This window comes from Myxocyprinus asiaticus, chromosome 18 (assembly GCF_019703515.2).
Source record: "Myxocyprinus asiaticus isolate MX2 ecotype Aquarium Trade chromosome 18, UBuf_Myxa_2, whole genome shotgun sequence".
Taxonomy (NCBI): Eukaryota; Metazoa; Chordata; class Actinopteri; order Cypriniformes; family Catostomidae; genus Myxocyprinus; species Myxocyprinus asiaticus.
In genome coordinates, this window is record NC_059361.1 from 3,893,106 (window position 1) to 3,912,500 (window position 19,395).

Sequence of the window (19,395 nt, forward strand, 5' to 3'; positions counted from 1 at the left end):
TTCCAACCTACAAGCAGAAAATAAAATCAGCTAAACCTGTAGTAAAGACTGTAAAGAGAAGTACCAATGAAGCAGAGCTGGAAATATAAGCCTGTCTTGACTGCACTGATTGGAGTGTTTTGAGGCTGCAGACACCAACCTGGATGAGCTCACAGATACTGTGACATCATATATCAGTTTCAGTGAGGATATGTGCATTCCTACTTGGACTTATTTAACATGACAAATCGTGGTTTACAGCAAAACTCAGGCAGCTTCATCAGGCAAAAGAGGATGCTTACGGAAGTGGTGATAAAATCTTGTACAATCAGGCCAGGAACACTCTGAATAAGGAAATCGGAGTGGCTAAAAGAAGCTATTCTGATAAGCTGAAAAATAAGTTTTCAGCTAATGACCCTGCAACATTGTGGAGTGCCCTGAAACAATTTACTAACTACAAGACTCCATCCCCCAACACTGTAGGGAACCAACAACTGGCTGACGACCTGAATGTGTTCTACTGCAGATTTGAAAGCCCCAATCTCACACCCCACACCCGCTCTGACCTTCACTTCACACAAACATCAACACCTCCTGCAACCCCCCTCCTCCCCCCTCCTGCTACTCAACCTGCCCTTAAGATCTGTGAAGAGGAAGTGTGCCGTCTCTTCTGAAAACAAAAGACAAGAAAAGCACAGGGCTCAGATGGTGTTTCACCCATTTGTCTAAAATCCTGTGCTAACCAGCTGGCCCCCATCTTCACACTGATCTTCAATTGATCACTGGAGCAGTGTGAAATCGCATGCTGCTTCAAACGCTTAATCATCATTCCTGTCCCAAAGAAACCCAAAATCACAGGAATTAATGACTACAGACCCATCACTCTGACGTCTGTGGTCATGAAGTCATTTGAGGGACTGGTGTTGGCCCACCTGAAGGACATCACTGGACCCTTTCTAGATCCCCTTCAATTTGCTTATCGAGCAAACAAGTGTGTGAATAATGCAGTCAACATGGGATTGCATCACATTCTGAAACATCTGGAAAGACCAGGGACATATGCAAGGATCCTTTTTGTGGACAGTTTGGCTTTCAACATCATCATCTCAGCTATACTCCAGACTAAATTACACTAACTCTCTGTTCCCACATCTATCTGTCAGTGGATCACCAGCTTTCTGATGGACAGGCAGCAGCTTGTGAGACAGGAGAAATTCACTTCCAGCACATGAACAATCAGCACTGGTACCCCCTAGGGATGTGTGCTCTCAATGTTGAGGAACACCCCAACATTGACCCCCCTCACCATTCTAAACAGCACTGTAGCAGCAGTGGAGTCATTCAGGTTCCTGGGCACTATCATCTCACAGCACCTTAAGTGGGAAACCCACCTTGACTCCATTGTGAAAAAGGCCTAGCAGAGGTTGTACTTCCTTCGCCAGCTGAGGAAGTTCAACCTGCCACAGGTGCTGCTGATACACTTCTACTCAGCAGTCATTGAGTCTGTCCTCTGCACTTCAGTAACTGTATGGTTTGGTGCAGCTATGAAATCGGATATCATTAGACTACAAAGGACAGTTCGGACTGCTGAGAGGATTATTGGTTGCCCGCTGCCCTCCCTTCAAGAATTGTACACTTCCAGAGTGAGGAAAAGGGCTGGAAAAATCACTCTGGACCCCACTCACACAACCCACTACCTTTTTGAACTGTTGCCTTCTGGCAGGCGCTACAGAGCACTGAGCACCAGAACCGTCAGGCACAGGAACAGTTTTTTCCCTCAGGCTATACATCTCATGAACAGTTCAAACTGCCCCACAGCTTAGTCTATTTATATTATCCAACATACCATACCTCTTCTGCCATTAAATTCTCTTGCTTCTGTATATAACAGATTTGTACACAACGGGAGTTGGGCAGGAGAGCAAGAAGAGGTGCATAATTAATAAGCCTTGTTCTGAAAGCGGTGGATGAAGCACACCTGATGGGAATAATGCTACATCACCGCTGTCTTTAAAATGCAGAGCGCACCTCTTCTCGGGACCAGAGCTGGGAAGGTTCGGACGGGTTGATGCACCGGCGAACCCGCTCCTCAGACCCCCGGACGGATTAAATGAGTCGCCGGGGGAGAACTGCACACATCGCGGCCGACGTGCTAGAGGCCGGGCTGCCTTCCCCTCTCACCTGCTGCGGGCCTGGGAAAACAGGCCGCCAAGAATGCCGCCGCCCCTCGCGCCATGGACCCTGAAGGGGAGCGTGTGCGGCCGACAGACCCAGCTCATGCCTGGGCCATTCCTCAGACACTACCCCGCCCTTCACGGAGCCCCGTCTCACCACGAGGATGCCAGATTCCCCCTTTATTATGCACACTATTCCCTTTTGACAATTTACTTTTATTATTATTTCCAATAAATGCCTCTTCAAGGCTTGACGCCACACCCACTGTGTCTGTCTCTTGCTCACCCCGCCACAATATATATATATTGTCTTATTGTATTTCTATATACACTTTATTTTCTATCCACTTTTTGTTTTTATTCTATTTTTTTATTATTTATTATTTTTATTATCTATGTCCTGTTGCTGTATTGTTTGTGCACTGCAAGCTTCTGTCACCAAGACAAATTCCTTGTATGTGTAAGCATACTTGGCAATAAAGCTCATTCTGATTCTGATTCTGAAAACATATTTTTCTGATAATTTGCTTAGCATGCTTTTCCTGCCAGATGGCATATTTTGTTCTGGACATCTAAGATATAACATTGGATTATTCACACAAGCAAGCTCACAGATAAGTTAAAAATGGCTAATATTTTAGAAAACTGTCTAAGGTAAAAAAAAAATATAAAACGTTTTTAGCTATTTGTGGCTTGCAGCAGCAGTGACCGGAGCATAAAAGAGACGTTTGTATTTGATGACTTACAGAAATCATATTTCACTTTGTGATTCTTTTAAAAATCTTTTGAACTGTGGTATTATGGCAACTACATAAACTGTACAGTTGCATTCCTGAGAATGAGAGCTTTCATTTGATATATGACTTGCCATTGTGACGAGAAGGAGAGCGTGGCCAGGCCGTGCTGAGTGGCTCAATCAGCGGGAGAGAGATAAGAGGATTGGGGATGCCAGAGAGAGAGAGAGAGAGAGAGAGAGACACACACACACACACGGAGCTTTGTGTGTGTGTCTTCGTGTGTTATTATGTTCCAGTTCAGTTTGATTTTAAGTTATAATTAAAGTCTTTTTGAATGTTGATCCTGTTCCCGCCTCCTCCTTTCCCGAACCCTGTTACATCCATTTAGGTGCTATGTGAAAGACTTTAATTGTCATATAAATATTTCTACCCCATTACCTCTAGGGGGCGCTACTTTTAAATATATAAAAATATCTATAAAACACACTTTCTTAAGTTTTTCTTAAGTGGGGGAATAGATTTGTCATGAAAAATGTTCAAAGTGGGCTCACATTGACTGATCCGATTACAATGGAGTTTAATTTATGGAATACTTTCATTCCAAAAAACATTAAAAATGTCATTTTTATCAGCATCATTTCCAGCACAAAATTCTATTAAACACAATACAGAATCTGAGGTGTGTAGGAAATGGCACTCTGGTGGGAATTTTCATGACTTTCATAAAAAATGACATACACTGTTGGACATTGTTAGTAGACAAATTAAAACAATCATTGGAAGTGGGAAAATGTTTTAACGAGACTTGACTTTCTAGAAGTCTACAGTGCTAAAAGTGCCAGAAGTTGAAGTAACACCCAGAGATATATGGGGCGAGGGGCACTTTTCCTATTGTAATATTTAGTTTTCCATCTCTCTTCTTTCATTCTAATGTTCTCATCCATCTCGCTGGCCTACACTTGTCATGTCTGAAGAGAGCCTATGGCAACCCGAGCAAATGCCAAGTGTGTGTGTGTCAAAAACTCATACAAAGTGGCTGCCTTTTCACACTTCTATTTAGTTTACTTGTCCTTGCACATTTGTCAGTGTGTCTGAGAGTGTGTGCATGTGTGTTTTTTAATGGATGTGTATATTGTTTGTCATGAACGAATGACTAAATGAGAATATGAACACATTCAGTTCTTGTCTTTTTGTCTCTCTTATTAAACTTAGTCAAATATAGCGAGCCACCAATGCAAACACACTGTAGAGCTGTTGAACTAAAGCTTACACACGCACACAAGCTCCATGTGAGGTGACTACCTAGACAGCATTTTAAGGTATCATACTGTTGGCACACTCCTGACTTTTAGGCTGTTCCAAAAGGTATACAGCTTTCTCATGTCTTGTATCAGGACGTCAACACTCCGTTTTGCCGCTTTGAACACCACATGACAAGCGTTGGAGATAGCATCACGGAAGGGCGATTTTATGAGTTTGTCAGCCAAGAAAGCGGGAGGTGTTCACAGTTAACATGTATTTAGAGAAGTCGTGGAAATTGCTTTGATACTTTTATAGGTTAAATACTGTATGTTCTTGGTGAATTCTAGAACTGAGGTCTGTAGATTCTCAGAAACAATAAGGTAAATATTCATAAATAAAAATAAATTATATGTTTTGATTTTATATTTGTTTTATTTATTTTTTTATACTTTATTGTGTTTTTCTATTCAATACCTTTCTTATTACATTGTACAGTTCCTTAACATTCCTTTTTATAAAGACACCATTATGTTCTTTAGGTATGCATATAAGTTGTATGAATACATTCTCAGACTTACTTCATTCGGGAGCAGTGTTGAGAAACTTGTTACTGTAATGTAATTACTTTTTAGTAAAAAAAAAGTAGTGTTATGCATTACATTTAAAATTATTGTAATCAGATTACATTTACTGACTTTCAGTTCATTTAATTACTTTGAAGTACTGTAGCGGGTCAAGGAGAGACACGAGACAGGTTGGCGAGTGAAAAACCCCCCGGAGGGCAAATGTATTAATTCCACACGACTTTTTTAGAGAAGGAAGTGAACGGTGAGGAACATGAGAGGTGACGGGGAGCTCATGCTGGTAGGGGCAGAAAGTGCGCTGGGTATGAAAAATCCGCTGGAGCGTCTTGAGCGTGGGGGCAGAGCAGATGAACCCCAGCTGGTTGAAGAGTCCAGTGCTGTCAGTCGCTTCCTTGGATTAGAACAAACACAAGAGGCATTTAGTTTCATGCATGCTTTCCCTAGATCCTTCTCTGTCTTCTGATTCTCCTGCCAGCTTTTATATCCCTCTCCTCTTGATGAGAAGATCCGCTGCAGGTGCGAGCGATCAGCCCGAGAGGCTCCGTTGATTGCCGTTGCCATGGGCCACGCTGATTGCTGCATAGGCATCTCGCCACAGTACATTATAGGGTTATGCTTTTTCCTAATACACTGGCATGCAAAAGTTTGGGCACCCCTGATCAAAATTTCGGTTGCTGTGAATAGCTAAGCGAGCAAAAGATGGCCTGATTTCCAAAAGGCATAAAGTTAAAGATGACACATTTCTTTAATATTTTAAGCAATTTCACTTTTTTATTCCCATCTATTACAGTTTAAAAAAAAAAAAAAGGAAAAGTGCCCGAAGCAAAAGTTTGGGCACCCTGCATGGTCAGTATTTATTAACACCCCCTTTGGCAAGTATCACAGCTTGTAAACGTTTTTCGTGGCCAGCTAAGAGACTTTCAATTCTTGTTTGGGGGATTTTCGCCCATTCTTTGTTGCAAAAGGCTTCTAGTTCTGTGATTCTTGGACCATCTTGCATGCACTGCTCTTTTGAGGTCTATCCTCAGATTTTCGATGTTTTGGTTGGGGGACTGTGAGGGCCATGGCAAAACCTTCAGCTTGCATCTCTTGAGGTTGTCCATTGTGGATTTTGAGGTGTGTTTAGGATCATTATCCTGTTGTAGAAGCAATCCTCTTTTCATCTTCAGATTTTTTACAGATGGTGTGATGTTTGCTTCCAGAATTTGCTGGTATTTAATTTAATCCATTCTTCTTTCTACCAGTGAAATGTTCCCCATGCCACTAGCTGCAACACAAGCCCAAAGCATGATCGATCCACCCCTGTGCTTAACAGTTGGAGAGGTGTTCTTTTTATGAAATTCTGCACCCTTTTTTCTCCAAGCATACTTTTGCTAATTGTGGCCAAAAAGTTAGATTTTAACTTCATCAGTCCACAGGACTTGTTTCCAGAATGCATCAGGCTTTTTTAGATGATCATCTGCAAACTTCTGATGCTGCATTTTGTGGCGAGGACGTAGGAAAGGTTTTCTTCTCATGACTCTTCCATGAAGATCATATTTGTGCAGGTGTCGCTGCACAGTAGAACAGTGCACCACTACTCCAGAGTCTGCTAAATCTTCCTTAAGGTCTTTTGCAGTCAAACAGGGGTTTTGATTTGCCTTTCTAGCAATCCAACGAGCAGTTCTCTCTGAAAGTTTTCTTGGACTTCCAGAGCTCAACTTGACCTCCACCATTCCTGTTAACTGCCATTTCTTAATTACATTACGAACTGAGGAAACGGCTACCTGAAAACACTTTGCTGTCTTCTTATAGTCTTCTCCTGCTTTGTGGGCATCAATTATTTTAATTTTCAGAGTGTTAGGTAGCTGCTTAGTATTCGTAAAGCTTTGTAGTCAGAGTATTTGTAAAGCTTTGTAATTTGCATCACCTGGCCTTTCCAAACGATGATTGTGAACAAGCCGTAGCCCTAACAAGCTAATTAAGGTCTGAGACCTTGGTAAAAGTTATCTGAGAGCTCAAATCTCTTGGGGTGCCCAAACTTTTGCATGGTGCTCCTTTCCTTTTTTTTTTTTTTTCACTCTAAAATTGTGCAAAACAAAAATAATACACTTATCTTGCTTAAAATGTTGAGAAGAATGTTTTATCTTTAACTTTATGCCTTTTGGAGATCAGTTAATCTTCTACTCACTTAACTATTCACAGCAACAGAAATTTTGGTCAGGGGTGCCCAAACTTTGCATGCCACTGTATATTATTTATGTAGAATACATGAATTATGGCCCCGTAACGAGTCATTGTAAAGGAAATATGTGAGGTGCTGACAGTGAATAAGGAAGAAATATAGACATTATTTTGAATTAGTTGAGTGGAAAAGTGTTTTAGAAAGTAACTTATATATACAATAATATGATTACTTTTTCAATGAAGTGAAGTCTGATATATACTGCCGTGTCGAACCTACACCGTAGCCTGACGTGCACAACTTCAGAAATGTAACTACGGCATTGCACCGACGCAGACCACAACAGCTGTGATTGTTGCACTTTGTGACCAGAGACCGCCTCCCAGGGTGATAACAACAATATCTGAGGTAGTGTCGCATTTACCTAGATTATTGTAATATCTATGCATCATATCACATTGCATTTAGACTCGGGACCATTAAAACAATTGTCTCAATTTGGAGTATCTGCTGTTTTTATGTTCTGTTTTTGTTTAATGAAATTACAAGTGAAATGTGACAAAAGATATCTGTTTATAGCTTATAAACTATAAAAGCCTTTTTTTCTAAGGGCTTTTAATTGATATTTATTTGATATGTTAGTGAAATAATATGTGTTGTATTCTGCACAATGATTTGTCCGTATGTTTGACAGTTCTGTGTACAGTAATATTTCATAAGTTATGAAAATTGAACTTTTTTTTTGTCAATTCCAATATGTCATCAAATTCAAAAGCACCTGGGAAGAGTTGATTATATTGCCTATATGCAATGTAGAGTCTTTAAACAACACCCATTTAGTGTTCGCAAAGCAAGGTATAGTTATTAATTTGAGGATTTTTTTGTTCTTCAGCACAGAATGTCAGAAGTATGCAAAATATTTATTTATTATTATTTATGCAACTCAAGAGCAAGCATATGGTATTTTTCTCATTTATTTGCTCCCAGCAATGCAGGCAACATTTATAATAAATGACATTAATTTCATAAATACTTTTGAATCCACAAATTACATTGCTTTTGTTTATTTATGAATGTATCATTATCGTTTTGGCTGTATAATCACAGAATGACGCAAACACCAGCGCAGAACTATAAATGCAAACCAATGTGTTAAACACTACATGGAGCATACACCGTAGGTTTGACGCAGAAGCATAAATCAGCCTTAAGTAGTAAAGTAATCTGATTACATTTTTTAGAAGTAATTAGTAATTTGTAGTGGATTTCTAATTTTAAGTAACTTACCCAACACTGTTCGGGTGCATGGAAATTGTCCTGTGACGTATTAACAACAACAGTAGAAATAATTGACTCTGGTTTTGTAAAACAAGCCCAATTTAACCACAAGAAATGACTTTCTTGGTGTATATATATATATATATATATATATATATATATATATATATATATATATATATATATATATATCGCACTTGCAGTTGAAAAGAGCCACCAGACTCGCGGTTATCCACCATTTTTTTTAGTCAGAAAGTCCCGTCACTAGGTCTGGGAAGAGAGATACATACATTCACATACTCTGTCCAAATATAAGACTTTACAATAACACAATTGGGTGGCATTTCTTCTCTCTCTCTCTTTCTCTCTCTCTCTCTCTCTCTCTCTCTCTCTCTCTCTCTCTCTCTCTCTCTCTCAGTTTTTTAAACAGTTTTAACATCCCATACTACATTAGTATGCAGAGAGGACACCTTTTGAATTATGGTGGAAAGGAAAGTGACATTGATAACACCAAACAAACACAAACAGTTCTGCTCTTTCTCATTTCACAAACCGAGAATGTGTTTTTCTCATTAACATGATTTTAGGTTTATACAGACTGCAAACTGATGTGAAGGGAAAATAGAACCAGCCACACTAATGCAACTTTTTTTGTTTCTTCAGGCCTGTCGTCATGGGCACGTGCAGCATCTGGAACACCTGCTGTTCTACGGAGCGGACATGAGCGCTCAGAACGCTTCTGGAAACACTGCCCTGCATGTGTGTTCTCTCTATAATCAGGTAACTCTCTCACACACACACACACACACACACACACACACACACATGTATGCTTCAGATGACTGTACCCACAAGGACACACACTCATTCATACTGCTTGAACCCTCTTTATCCAAGTAACAATTGCATACTGTATGTGGCAATGGTAATGTTTAGACATATAAAAGTATAACTTTTGAGACGTGTCAGTTACAATATGAGCATAAGTAACTGAGCATAATCCAATGCATGAAGGTCACAGATTGTTGAGACAGTTGCATGCAAAAAAAAAAAAAAAAAAAAAAAAAAACAGAACACAAAGAGTGATCTAATCCTCAGGTGCATGTGGGGGCTCATGCATTTTAATTCTTCTCTTATTAAATATTTATGGATGCTCCCACAACACACACACGCACATAAAAAAAACAAAGAGAAAGAAGATCAGAAAGGCAGTTCTTTAGGGATGCCTGAAAGCACATGGCTGGAGTCAGTTAGAGCTACGTAACTCACATACATGTGGAGTCCCATGTGCTTTTCATTGCCCTACTTTTACAGCACTTATTAATCTTGGTTAATGTTCATTTCTACATACCACTAACACTAAGGCATTTTTAAAAAAAATTTAAAAGTTTTAACATTAGTTAATGTACTAACATGAACTTACTATGAACAATTGCATTTTTATAAATTAACATTAACCAAGATTAACAAATGCTATAAAATTTTAATTTTGAATTTACCTATGTTAACTAATACAACTTTACTTCATAGTGTTACTAAAGTATTTATAAAGCATTTGTTGCTCTTACATTGTTAATACATTAACAGAGTATATACAAATAGCATTTTATTCATTTATATTTTCTGATGCAAAAGATCAATAATTGTTTAATACATTTATATATAAGTAGTTAGATAATGGTTTTTCATACTTAATAAACAACTTGTTAACCGTACCTAACTAATGTATTTAACTGGTTGCAAACCAGTGCTAAAGAAATGTTTATGAGAACATGAATAAGGTCTAAACCTGTAATTAATAAATAAATTATTTATACATTTATATATGTAATGAATTGGGCATATATGAATGCTTAATTAAGGAATGTTACGGGTTCAATACAAGTTAAGCTCAATCGACAGCATTTGTGGCATTATTATATATATATATATAATTTATATATATATATATACAAATTAAATAATAATTCAGTGTGACAGCGTAAACCCTAAAAAGTTTAAAAAAAATTATTAACTTAAGTGCTTATATAAAATTAGAAGCTTCACATTTCTGCATTTAAACTCTCCAGAAACTGTCCCCTTCCAATTCATTTACAAATATCCAGTTCATTACTTAAATTAATACATATATAATTTCTTTATTAACTATGAATTTATGCCTTCTTAATGTTCTCAAACACTTCTTTACCTTTGGTTTGCATCAACTAAAATACTTAAGTTAGGTATGATTAACAAGTTGTTTACTAAGCATGAAAAACCAATATCAAACTCTTTATGTATGAACATATTAAAAAATAATAAATCGTTTGCTACAGTGAACATAAATGAATAACATAATTAGTGCTGTCAGTCGAATACAAATTTTAATTATAGTTAATCGCATAATTTTTCATAGTTAATCGTGATTAATCACAGATTTTGACAGTGCTGAAATCTGACTCTAAATATACTTCTTTTCCAGTCAAAATGCTATTGTTTCCTTTTTAGGAAAGAAAACAAAACAATATGTAGCAATATAATGCTTTATTAAAATTTTCCTTCCACAGTATAAAGATAGAAATGCACTAAAATAGCACCAATTCAAGTAACATTAAACGTTTCTCAAAATCTAAGTGGGAGTTTGGCTCATTGAAAGAACAAGTTTCCCCACATAGGTTGCATATTCATTGCAATGGGCATTAAATCTCTTAAACTCTCATCCTCCACAATATTAATCAGCCAGGAGACTGTGACTATCCGCTTCTTTACAAGAATCGTTGTCAGGGTGTCAACGTCAACATCAAGTGCCGCTTTGAACTCCACAAGAAAAGCGTTGCAGACAATCTCATTCTGTGTTTTGGTGATAGTTAAGACTTGACGTGCTTCTGTGGTAATTAAAATGTGCCTTATATAGGCTGAAAAATACTTGATTTCTGTCACAAGTCCCATCTGGGCTTGTTTTGTACATCAAATAGCGTTAAGAGCTCCTTTCTCCATAAATTTATCACTGACACTGAATTGCTGTTGTGTGTGTGTTGTGAAGTGTGCGTCAGTGTAATGACTCCCGGCAGACACATCGCAAAGGTTCCACCCTCCCAACAAGTGTTTATGCTGGTTCATCCTGTATTAACGGTAAATGTGTTAATTGCAATTAAGAAACAAATAACGCGTTAAACCTTTTAAATGAATCGCATACATTAACGCGTTCATTTTGACAGCACTAAACATAATATTTGTATGTGGCCTATTAATAATGTATGTCACATACAATAATTTGTAAATTATCAATTAACTATAAACTAATGCTTTACAAAAACTTTATACTGTATAGTTATTATAATAAGTGTTACCAATTTTAGTGTTATAACAACAAAGAAATTCACAAATAGGCTCAAGTAATATTTGTCTAAAAATTCTAGTTTCAAGCATTGAAGTACAAGTCTTTAAAGGTATAGATCACCAAAAAAAATACAACATAAATAAATGATGTCATCATTTACTCACCTTCATGCTGTTCCAAACCCGTATGAATTACTTTCTTCCATGGAACACTAAATGAGATGTTAGGCAGAATGTTAGCCCCTAAAAATCTCAGTCAGCTGATTTTACAGCAGGAGTGTGTGTTTGTCTTCATTCAGTTAAGTGTAATGAGATTAAACTACCGCTGACCCTCATTAATGTAGCATCCAGTCTGGCTGTAGTCACTTACTTACGGATCAATAACAGCAAAACAACACAAACATTTAGAAACTAGGACAACACAAAGACCTGTACATCTGAAATGTTCTCCTTGTACTGCTGATCACAGGACACTATACAGTATACTAAAGCCATACAAAGTTCTAAAGAAAAGTATTAAAGGAAGTATATACTATATATTATAAACACAGTATTAAAGAATGATGTTCATAGTTTTTATGATTATACCTGTAGTGTGATTATTTCTAACAGCATTGTGTAACTTCCCATCTACAGGTTTGGCTATACTGTATATTCATCTCAGTTCTCACATATCAGAGATGGCAAACACACACACATTCGCACGTACACCGCAACAGACATCACACTTCACTCTGACAGCACAGATGTATTACATTTGTGTGTGTGTGTGTGTGTGTGTGTGTGTGTGTGTGTGTGTGTATGTGTGTGTGGTCCCTTACGAGTTCTCAGAGGCGATAGAGAGTTTTAAGGACTCTCTTTTTAAGGATCGATACCAGAAACAGACTCCGAGAGAGACACATCAGCCTGAACAGAGACACATTACTGGACAGAAGAGGGAAAATGATTTGCGCTATGATGGAAAGAGAGAGAGAGAGACCGTGATAAGGTGTGAAGTAGTGATAAAACGATGAGGAGAGTAGGAGAAGGTGAACGAGAAGGAAAGGACAACCTAATGCAGAAGAGGAGGGTGAACTTACAGATACAGAGTGAAGGATAGCTTATGAGATTTGTGTGTGTGTTTGGACCAGATATCCTCACAAAGAAAATAAAGCCTGAAAGAGCCCAAATTTTGAGCACCTACATCACGGTCCCAATAAGAAAGCAACTTGAATAATGGACTAAAGGCCTGTTCACAACAAGAACTTTAAATATAATGATAACTATAACAATAACTATGTAAGCGTCTAAAACAACGGACAATATTGTTCTGTAAGTGCGCCCTGCAGTTATATTCACTGTGAAGAAAATGGATCTAGTTGATCTGCTACTGCTCTACGTTCACAAAGAAAACAAACTGATACAGCTTCAAAGGAGACAAGACAATGTTGTCAAAAATTAGTGCTGGATACTTGAGGTAATTTTATGCTACAAGCTTGCATTAGCTTTTCATTATCTCATCTCCGTTAATACTGAAGAAGAATGCAGAAGAAACATGAGCTGGAGTTCCCATTTTGTTTATGTGTGTAATAAGTGGCGGTCCAGAGCTGGGATGTGTTATTTTGAAGATGAGAGCACATTTGGGTTCGAGCCCTTTAAAGTTGAATGGATTTTGATTGGCTGTCAATGTTTTTATCGTTCATCAGCTGGCTCTGAAATTGATCCAAACTATATAGTTCCTCATTGTCATTGTCATTATAGTTGTGGTATGGACGCCGCTATACTATTACAGTTAGAATGATTTTTAAAACTTCATGGTTATAGTTATTGTTCTTGGTGTGAACTGGCTTAAATGTCTTATTGCACATATAAAAACTGCAGAAGTAGCACATAAACCACACTCAAAAAATAACTCTTCGGCTGAACTTGAGTCAATCATGGATAGTAGTTCCACATGTTTAGAATGAGTTTTCTTAACTTTGTAATCTCAGCTCAAACACTTTATGTAGAAAGAACCTAGTTGAATTAGGTAAACCCAACAAAATTAGACGTGTCCGTGTAACTCAAATATATCTCCTTTATTTCTTTATGTACTAACTAGTGAAAGTGAATGTTAGCATGCTAAATACATGTTGGTTGGAAGCACTACAGAGTGTAGTTTAGTAACTATGTTATGGTTAGCACAGCATGAAGTGAGCAATCAATTTCACGTGTGACTTCTACCTGTCCTCATTGTTAGCTCAAGGTACACTCTTCACCATGATGGTAACACCCAGAACTCCAACATAACAGAAACTCTTCTAAATTTCAACATAACAAAACATTAAACATTAACAAGTATTCTCTTTTATATTCATCTTGCATAAAACCACATAAAATAATACTTACTTTTAACATTTACTCTCCCTATCGAGTCCCATGCAAAGCATGCTGAAAAAAGGAAATCCCCTGCTGAGTTTCATCAATCAATATAATATAAAGGTTAAAGCACAAAAAGTATTCATGTAGTTCCAACTCAAATGGATTAAGTAAACTTCCATTTTACAAATTTAAGTGGATAGAACGCAATGAAATCAAGATGTGACAAAATATTCTGGAATTCTGGAGAGAAAAAATAATAATCATCAAAATATTAATAACTACAGTCTTGACCAACTCAAAATAGGTATCATTTGAAAGCTTAGAAGCTCTACTTTCCAATGCATGTAGGCATTATGACCAAAACTGAACAAGTGCTTTGCAATTTGGAGACAAATCAGAAGTGCTCCGTTTTGAAAATTCTGTTTTTTGCACTGTATATATTATTGTAATCAGTAAAAATATCAAACTGACCAAATAGCCATGTGTCATATGTTGTTGGAAAGCTCTCAAAGAGTAGAAGTACAAACATCCCATTTGTTTTACTCACAATCAAAAATATAATGAGTAATAGCTAAGTATATGTCTTTGACATTTATGTTGACGTTGCTGATATGCCATGTTTTCATTTATAAATTCACGAAAATTAAACAGAACATACAATATCCCATAACATTACTTAGAGGAGGTGATTATCTTTAAAACGAGCCCACACACAAGGTAATTGGATGCATAGATCATTAGATAATCCACATGAAGCACAATGTTACATATGGCCACCAGCAGATGGCGCCAAGTACATGATACAGACTCAATGATGACTCAAATGACACAGAATGAATCTCATTCTGTGAAATCACATTACTAAAATCATGTCAGCATGCTATGCAAACCTTTAGTCATTGTTGTGTTTGCATGTGTAATTAGTTCTCATGTACAATAATTATGTTTTTATTTGTTTGGAGAGCCTTTTGGACACTTGGAGATGTTTTTGTACACTAGTAAAAATTATTTTTGTAATGCTATAACTTTTGATTGCTTTGTTGAATCAACACAAATTTTTCTCAGATACAGTTGACATGATTGGGAACAAAACAAAAGCAGTTTTTTCGAAGCCAGCTTATTTACACCCAGAGATATATAATGTCAAATGAGAAAAATAAGGGGGAAAAAGTAAATGTTTGGCTATTTATTTATTTATTTTTTATCAGTTTTTTAGGCTGAGAGTCTCAAAATGTATCATACGGTAATTTAGATCATTAAAATATTTAAAAGTTTCCTTTACAATGATACTTTTTACAATGAATTTTGGGGATGTCACTGAAATAGGAAATCTTTAAAAACACCTACAGAGCTTAAAGGGTTAAGTAAATTGAACAAGTAGCAAATACATGTTTTGCTTGTTCTCAGAGTTATGTTTGTGAAATAATATATATGTATTTTGGATTGACATAAAAGTCCAATACATCCAGGAGACCCAAGCATTGATATTAATGAAGAAAAAAAAATCTCCTACTTGAGAGTGTTTATAGGAAGCCAATGGTTATAAAAATGGTGCTTTTATACTATTTTGTTTCGGGTGAATTTTGTAAAATTGTATCGTTGGGCATTTAGGGTTGCAAAACTTCATTTTAACCCACTATGTTTTTTAGACAGTAAGTGGAAGTTCTGCTTTCACAACACAATTAAACACAAAAGTGCATAAAATATATTTATTACAAACAGAAAAGGTAAATTTATGAATAGTTAAGATGTTTGACTACTTACAGGTAATGAGGACAATTCATGATATTGATGATATATTTGCTGGTATAATCAAAATAATAAATATGTAATGTAGTATATTTAATCAGAGTGACTATTTGCACTAGATGTAAATAGCACCTGCCACACAGTGCGGTTATTTTCATTCAAATAGTCTGGTGGAAACAAAAATTGAAGACAAACTGCACCCTCAAGCGTCGCTTCAGTGGCGTTGTGAGTAAGGACGGTGTGGATTTGTTTTGTTTTTCATGCGAACGACCCAGGTTTGATTCCCCCTTTTGTTCCACTTTTTCCCTTCCTGTTTCCACTCTTAATATTTACTTTAATACTACTTATAATAGGGTCAGTGACGTGACATTTTTTGTACACGCCTAATAAATTATTTAAAAAAACATTACAATTGCAATTCACTTAAAACAATTACTTGAATACACCTCTTCTATGATGAACATGTTTTCAGTTACTGAGTTCAAAGTCATTTTGATCTTTTTTCTAGGGCTTAAAGTAAAAAATGTCATGTGGTGCAACCGTCCGGAGACAGTAAAAAAATTCAGAGTCTCAGGGCCTGGGTAGCTCAGCGAGTAAAGATGCTGACTACCACCCCTGGAGTTCGTGAGTTTGAATCCAGGGCGTGCTGAGTGACTCCAGCCAGGTCTCCTAAGCAACCAAATTGGCCCGGTTGCTAGGGAGGGTAGAGTCACATGGGGTAACCTCCTCGTGGTCGCTATAATGTGTTTCTCACTCTCGGTGGGGCGCGTGGTGAGTTGTGTGTGGATGCCGCGGTGGATGGTGTGAATCCTCCACACGCGCTGTCTCCGTGTTAACGCACTCAACAAGCCACGTGATAAGATGTGCGGATTGATGGTCTCAGACGCGGAGGCAACTGAGATTTGTCCTCCGCCACCCGGATTGAGGTGAGTCACTATGCCACCACGAGGACTTAGAGCGCATTGGGAATTGGGCATTCCAAATTGGGGAGAAAAAGGGGAGATAAAAAAAAAAGTCTCATTAAAAGCTGAAATTCTTGAAAAAAGAAATGTTGGCATGAGTTGTGCTGAATCATCTTTCATTATATATATATATATATATATATTTATTTTTTATTTTATTTTTTTAATACAGTGAAGCAAATTTATTTAAAAATATGATTAATATTTGAAAAACTGTTGTCCACCAAATCAAATGTGGTGCAAACAACATGTAGGTAGAAATTGTGTTGTCATTTGACAAAAATCATAAAACAGAGATCTCATTAGACCCACAAGACTGTGAGTGAAGATTTAAAAACTATTTTCATACATTTTACTTGAAGGTTGCACCACATGACATTTTTCAAGTCATTAAATCAATTTATGTGTTCAAATGCTATGAATGTTTTTAGACAATTTGTAAAAACAACATGAACTCAAAGATTACATGTCTATGAACTTGATACGCATTTTAAACCAGATTGTTTAAATATTTCCAATTTTTATCACCTCGGACAACCTTTTTTGTCAATGACCCAATAATAAATACAAATGAATAAACTTGATTTCCTCGCAGTGATTTGGTCATGGTGAAGGTTGGGGAGTTGAGAGAAAGGTTTGATCTGGGTACATTTAACCATGGTTTTACTATAGTAATTTTGTAGTAACCATGTTATTTGGTGAAAGCCACAGTTTGCAGAGATACTGAATGTTAGTATTTAATTAGGAGTGCAAATGGTATCTGTCACTGTTTGCACTGAATGCAAAGACAATGCTTTTTGTTGCTATTTACACTTAGTGCAAATAGCCTTTGCCATATTTGATACACCATGAATACCATTTAACAAAGATTATTTGTAATGACGAAAGGGCGCAACAAAAACAACTGAAAATCATGTGGAATAGTTTATCTATGATTTGCTGAATAAGCTCCATTGTGTGAATATAGAAAAAAAAGTTTGACCACTAATGCCTAGTGTCGCATTTTTGCAATGCTTAGAAAAGGTGTCTCAAATGTATTTATTGTTAAATAAACTTTATATTGTCGGGGGATTTGTTGGAAATGTTGGAAACTGAGAAGAAAGAAAAAGAAGACATTACAGGTCAAATACTTACTTGGAAACATGCTACATTTGTTCCAAAAGTAGCAATTGTGCCAACTAGCTGTGACCTTTTTGTGTGACTTTATCAGGTTGTGCCAGCTATTGTTATGTAGGTTTTATCCATATTTAATTAGATTTTCAATCTCGTTTTTCATTTAAACTGCTCAGTAAGGACTTTAAAACATTACAGATATTATAGCATCATTTTCTTTCAAACTGTGTGTAGTGCTATACAAGCTTACTATACTTGACTTGATGGGACAAGACTTTATACTGACATTTAAAGTCCGAACTCTGTTTTCAGTTCTTGTGAAGTTTCACCACTAGAGGTCACATGTCCATGTTTGTACTCTACTGTCCAGCACAAAGTCATTCAGAACTGTCAGAACTGGAACTTGTTGGAATATGGCACTGTTATAAAAGGTGTTTTGGCATTCGTATGGCTGTTTCTACAGATATAAATGCTCTATGCACTGAAAGTTTGTGTCATTTAAATGGATCAATAATGCGGATGAATGGATCGGAGAGACAGATGGAACGTGAAAAAGTGTCTGCATGATGTGGATGTTCAATCATTGTTCTGTTAATTCACTCTGCAGTTGAGATTACATATTGATTTTTGCACAGAGCAATAACATGAAACACAAACAGAGCTTCACTACGTCTCCTATATGACACAGCAGCAGGAATAGCATACTGTCATGCTACTCGTCTCATACTATAGATGCCAATATGTGGTAATAATATTTTTTTTGTTCATGGAATACCCGGATATCCGACTACATTTGTACATCACACTGCCAAGTTCTCAGAGTAGATATATTTCTCAAATTGATATATTTATGTACTAAATTTATTTTAAGGTTCTCCAATTAAACCTTCAATCCCTTATTTTGCATGAAAGAAAACCTTTGAGATTCTGTGTATGTTTTAAAATAGCATACAGTGTATACTTTGCAGTAAGAAGTAAGCTAGTATGCACCACCACTTATATACATGGAGATTAAAGTCAACATGAAACATGCACTGATGATTTGTGCACAGTAAGTGCAGGACTGTGTATTAAGAAAATAAATAGGGTACATTTTGATTTTATGTTGACTTGAAGTTGGGAGGTTAGACAGAGACTAACTGAATTGCTGAGGGACAGAGAAAGAGAGAGAGCAAGTTGAATTACATGTTTTATTAAATGTTCACACACAGATTCCACTGAAGGTGTGTTAGTGGGCCAAGAGACACTGGGATGTTAGATTACTCAGCAGTGTTGGAGAAGTAGGACACCAGTCCCAGCTGAGTCATGGCTGTGTTATACAGCTTATAAGTGTGTTTGTGTGTGTGTGTGTGTGTGTGTGAGAGAGAGAGAGAGAGAGACAGAGAGAGAGAGAGAGAGAGTGATGCTGTGCTGACCTTATAAACACTCTGTCTCAGATGCCCATAGAGAACCACTGCCATTAGAGCTGCACCGGACTAGTCTCTCTCTCTCTCTCTCTCTCTCTCTCTCTCTCTCTCTCAGTTTCTCTGTTTTTCTCTCTGATAGCAGACCTATATATGAGCTGGTTTACTAATTGGTCCCAGTGGAACATCAGTTTTGTCATTTCTGTTGTTATGACACACACACACGAACACGCTCAATCCATTCCAAAAGTTTTTAGGGCAAATTTTATACACATATTCAAGTTTTACTACTCATAAATCATTATGATGCTTGTAATCTCTTTCTCTCTTTCTCTTCAGGATAGCTGTGCGA

At 37.0% G+C, this 19,395-nt stretch overlaps 1 protein-coding gene across 6 annotated transcripts in view; it reads left to right on the plus strand.

Moving 5' to 3' along the window:
* Positions 1-19,395, plus strand: part of LOC127456258 (SH3 and multiple ankyrin repeat domains protein 3-like) — a 333,686-nt gene that overhangs the window by 138,212 nt on the left and 176,079 nt on the right. For all 6 annotated transcript variants that reach the window (XR_007899810.1, XM_051724660.1, XM_051724661.1 and 3 more), the window contains 2 exons: positions 8,822-8,938; positions 19,383-19,395. The exon at positions 19,383-19,395 is cut by the window's right edge and continues 65 nt beyond it. Coding sequence is in view for 5 of the 6 variants with exons in the window: in XM_051724660.1 (XP_051580620.1) it covers positions 8,822-8,938; positions 19,383-19,395 (130 nt within the window). In the remaining variant the exon portion in view is untranslated. The remainder of the gene's footprint in view (positions 1-8,821; positions 8,939-19,382) is intronic.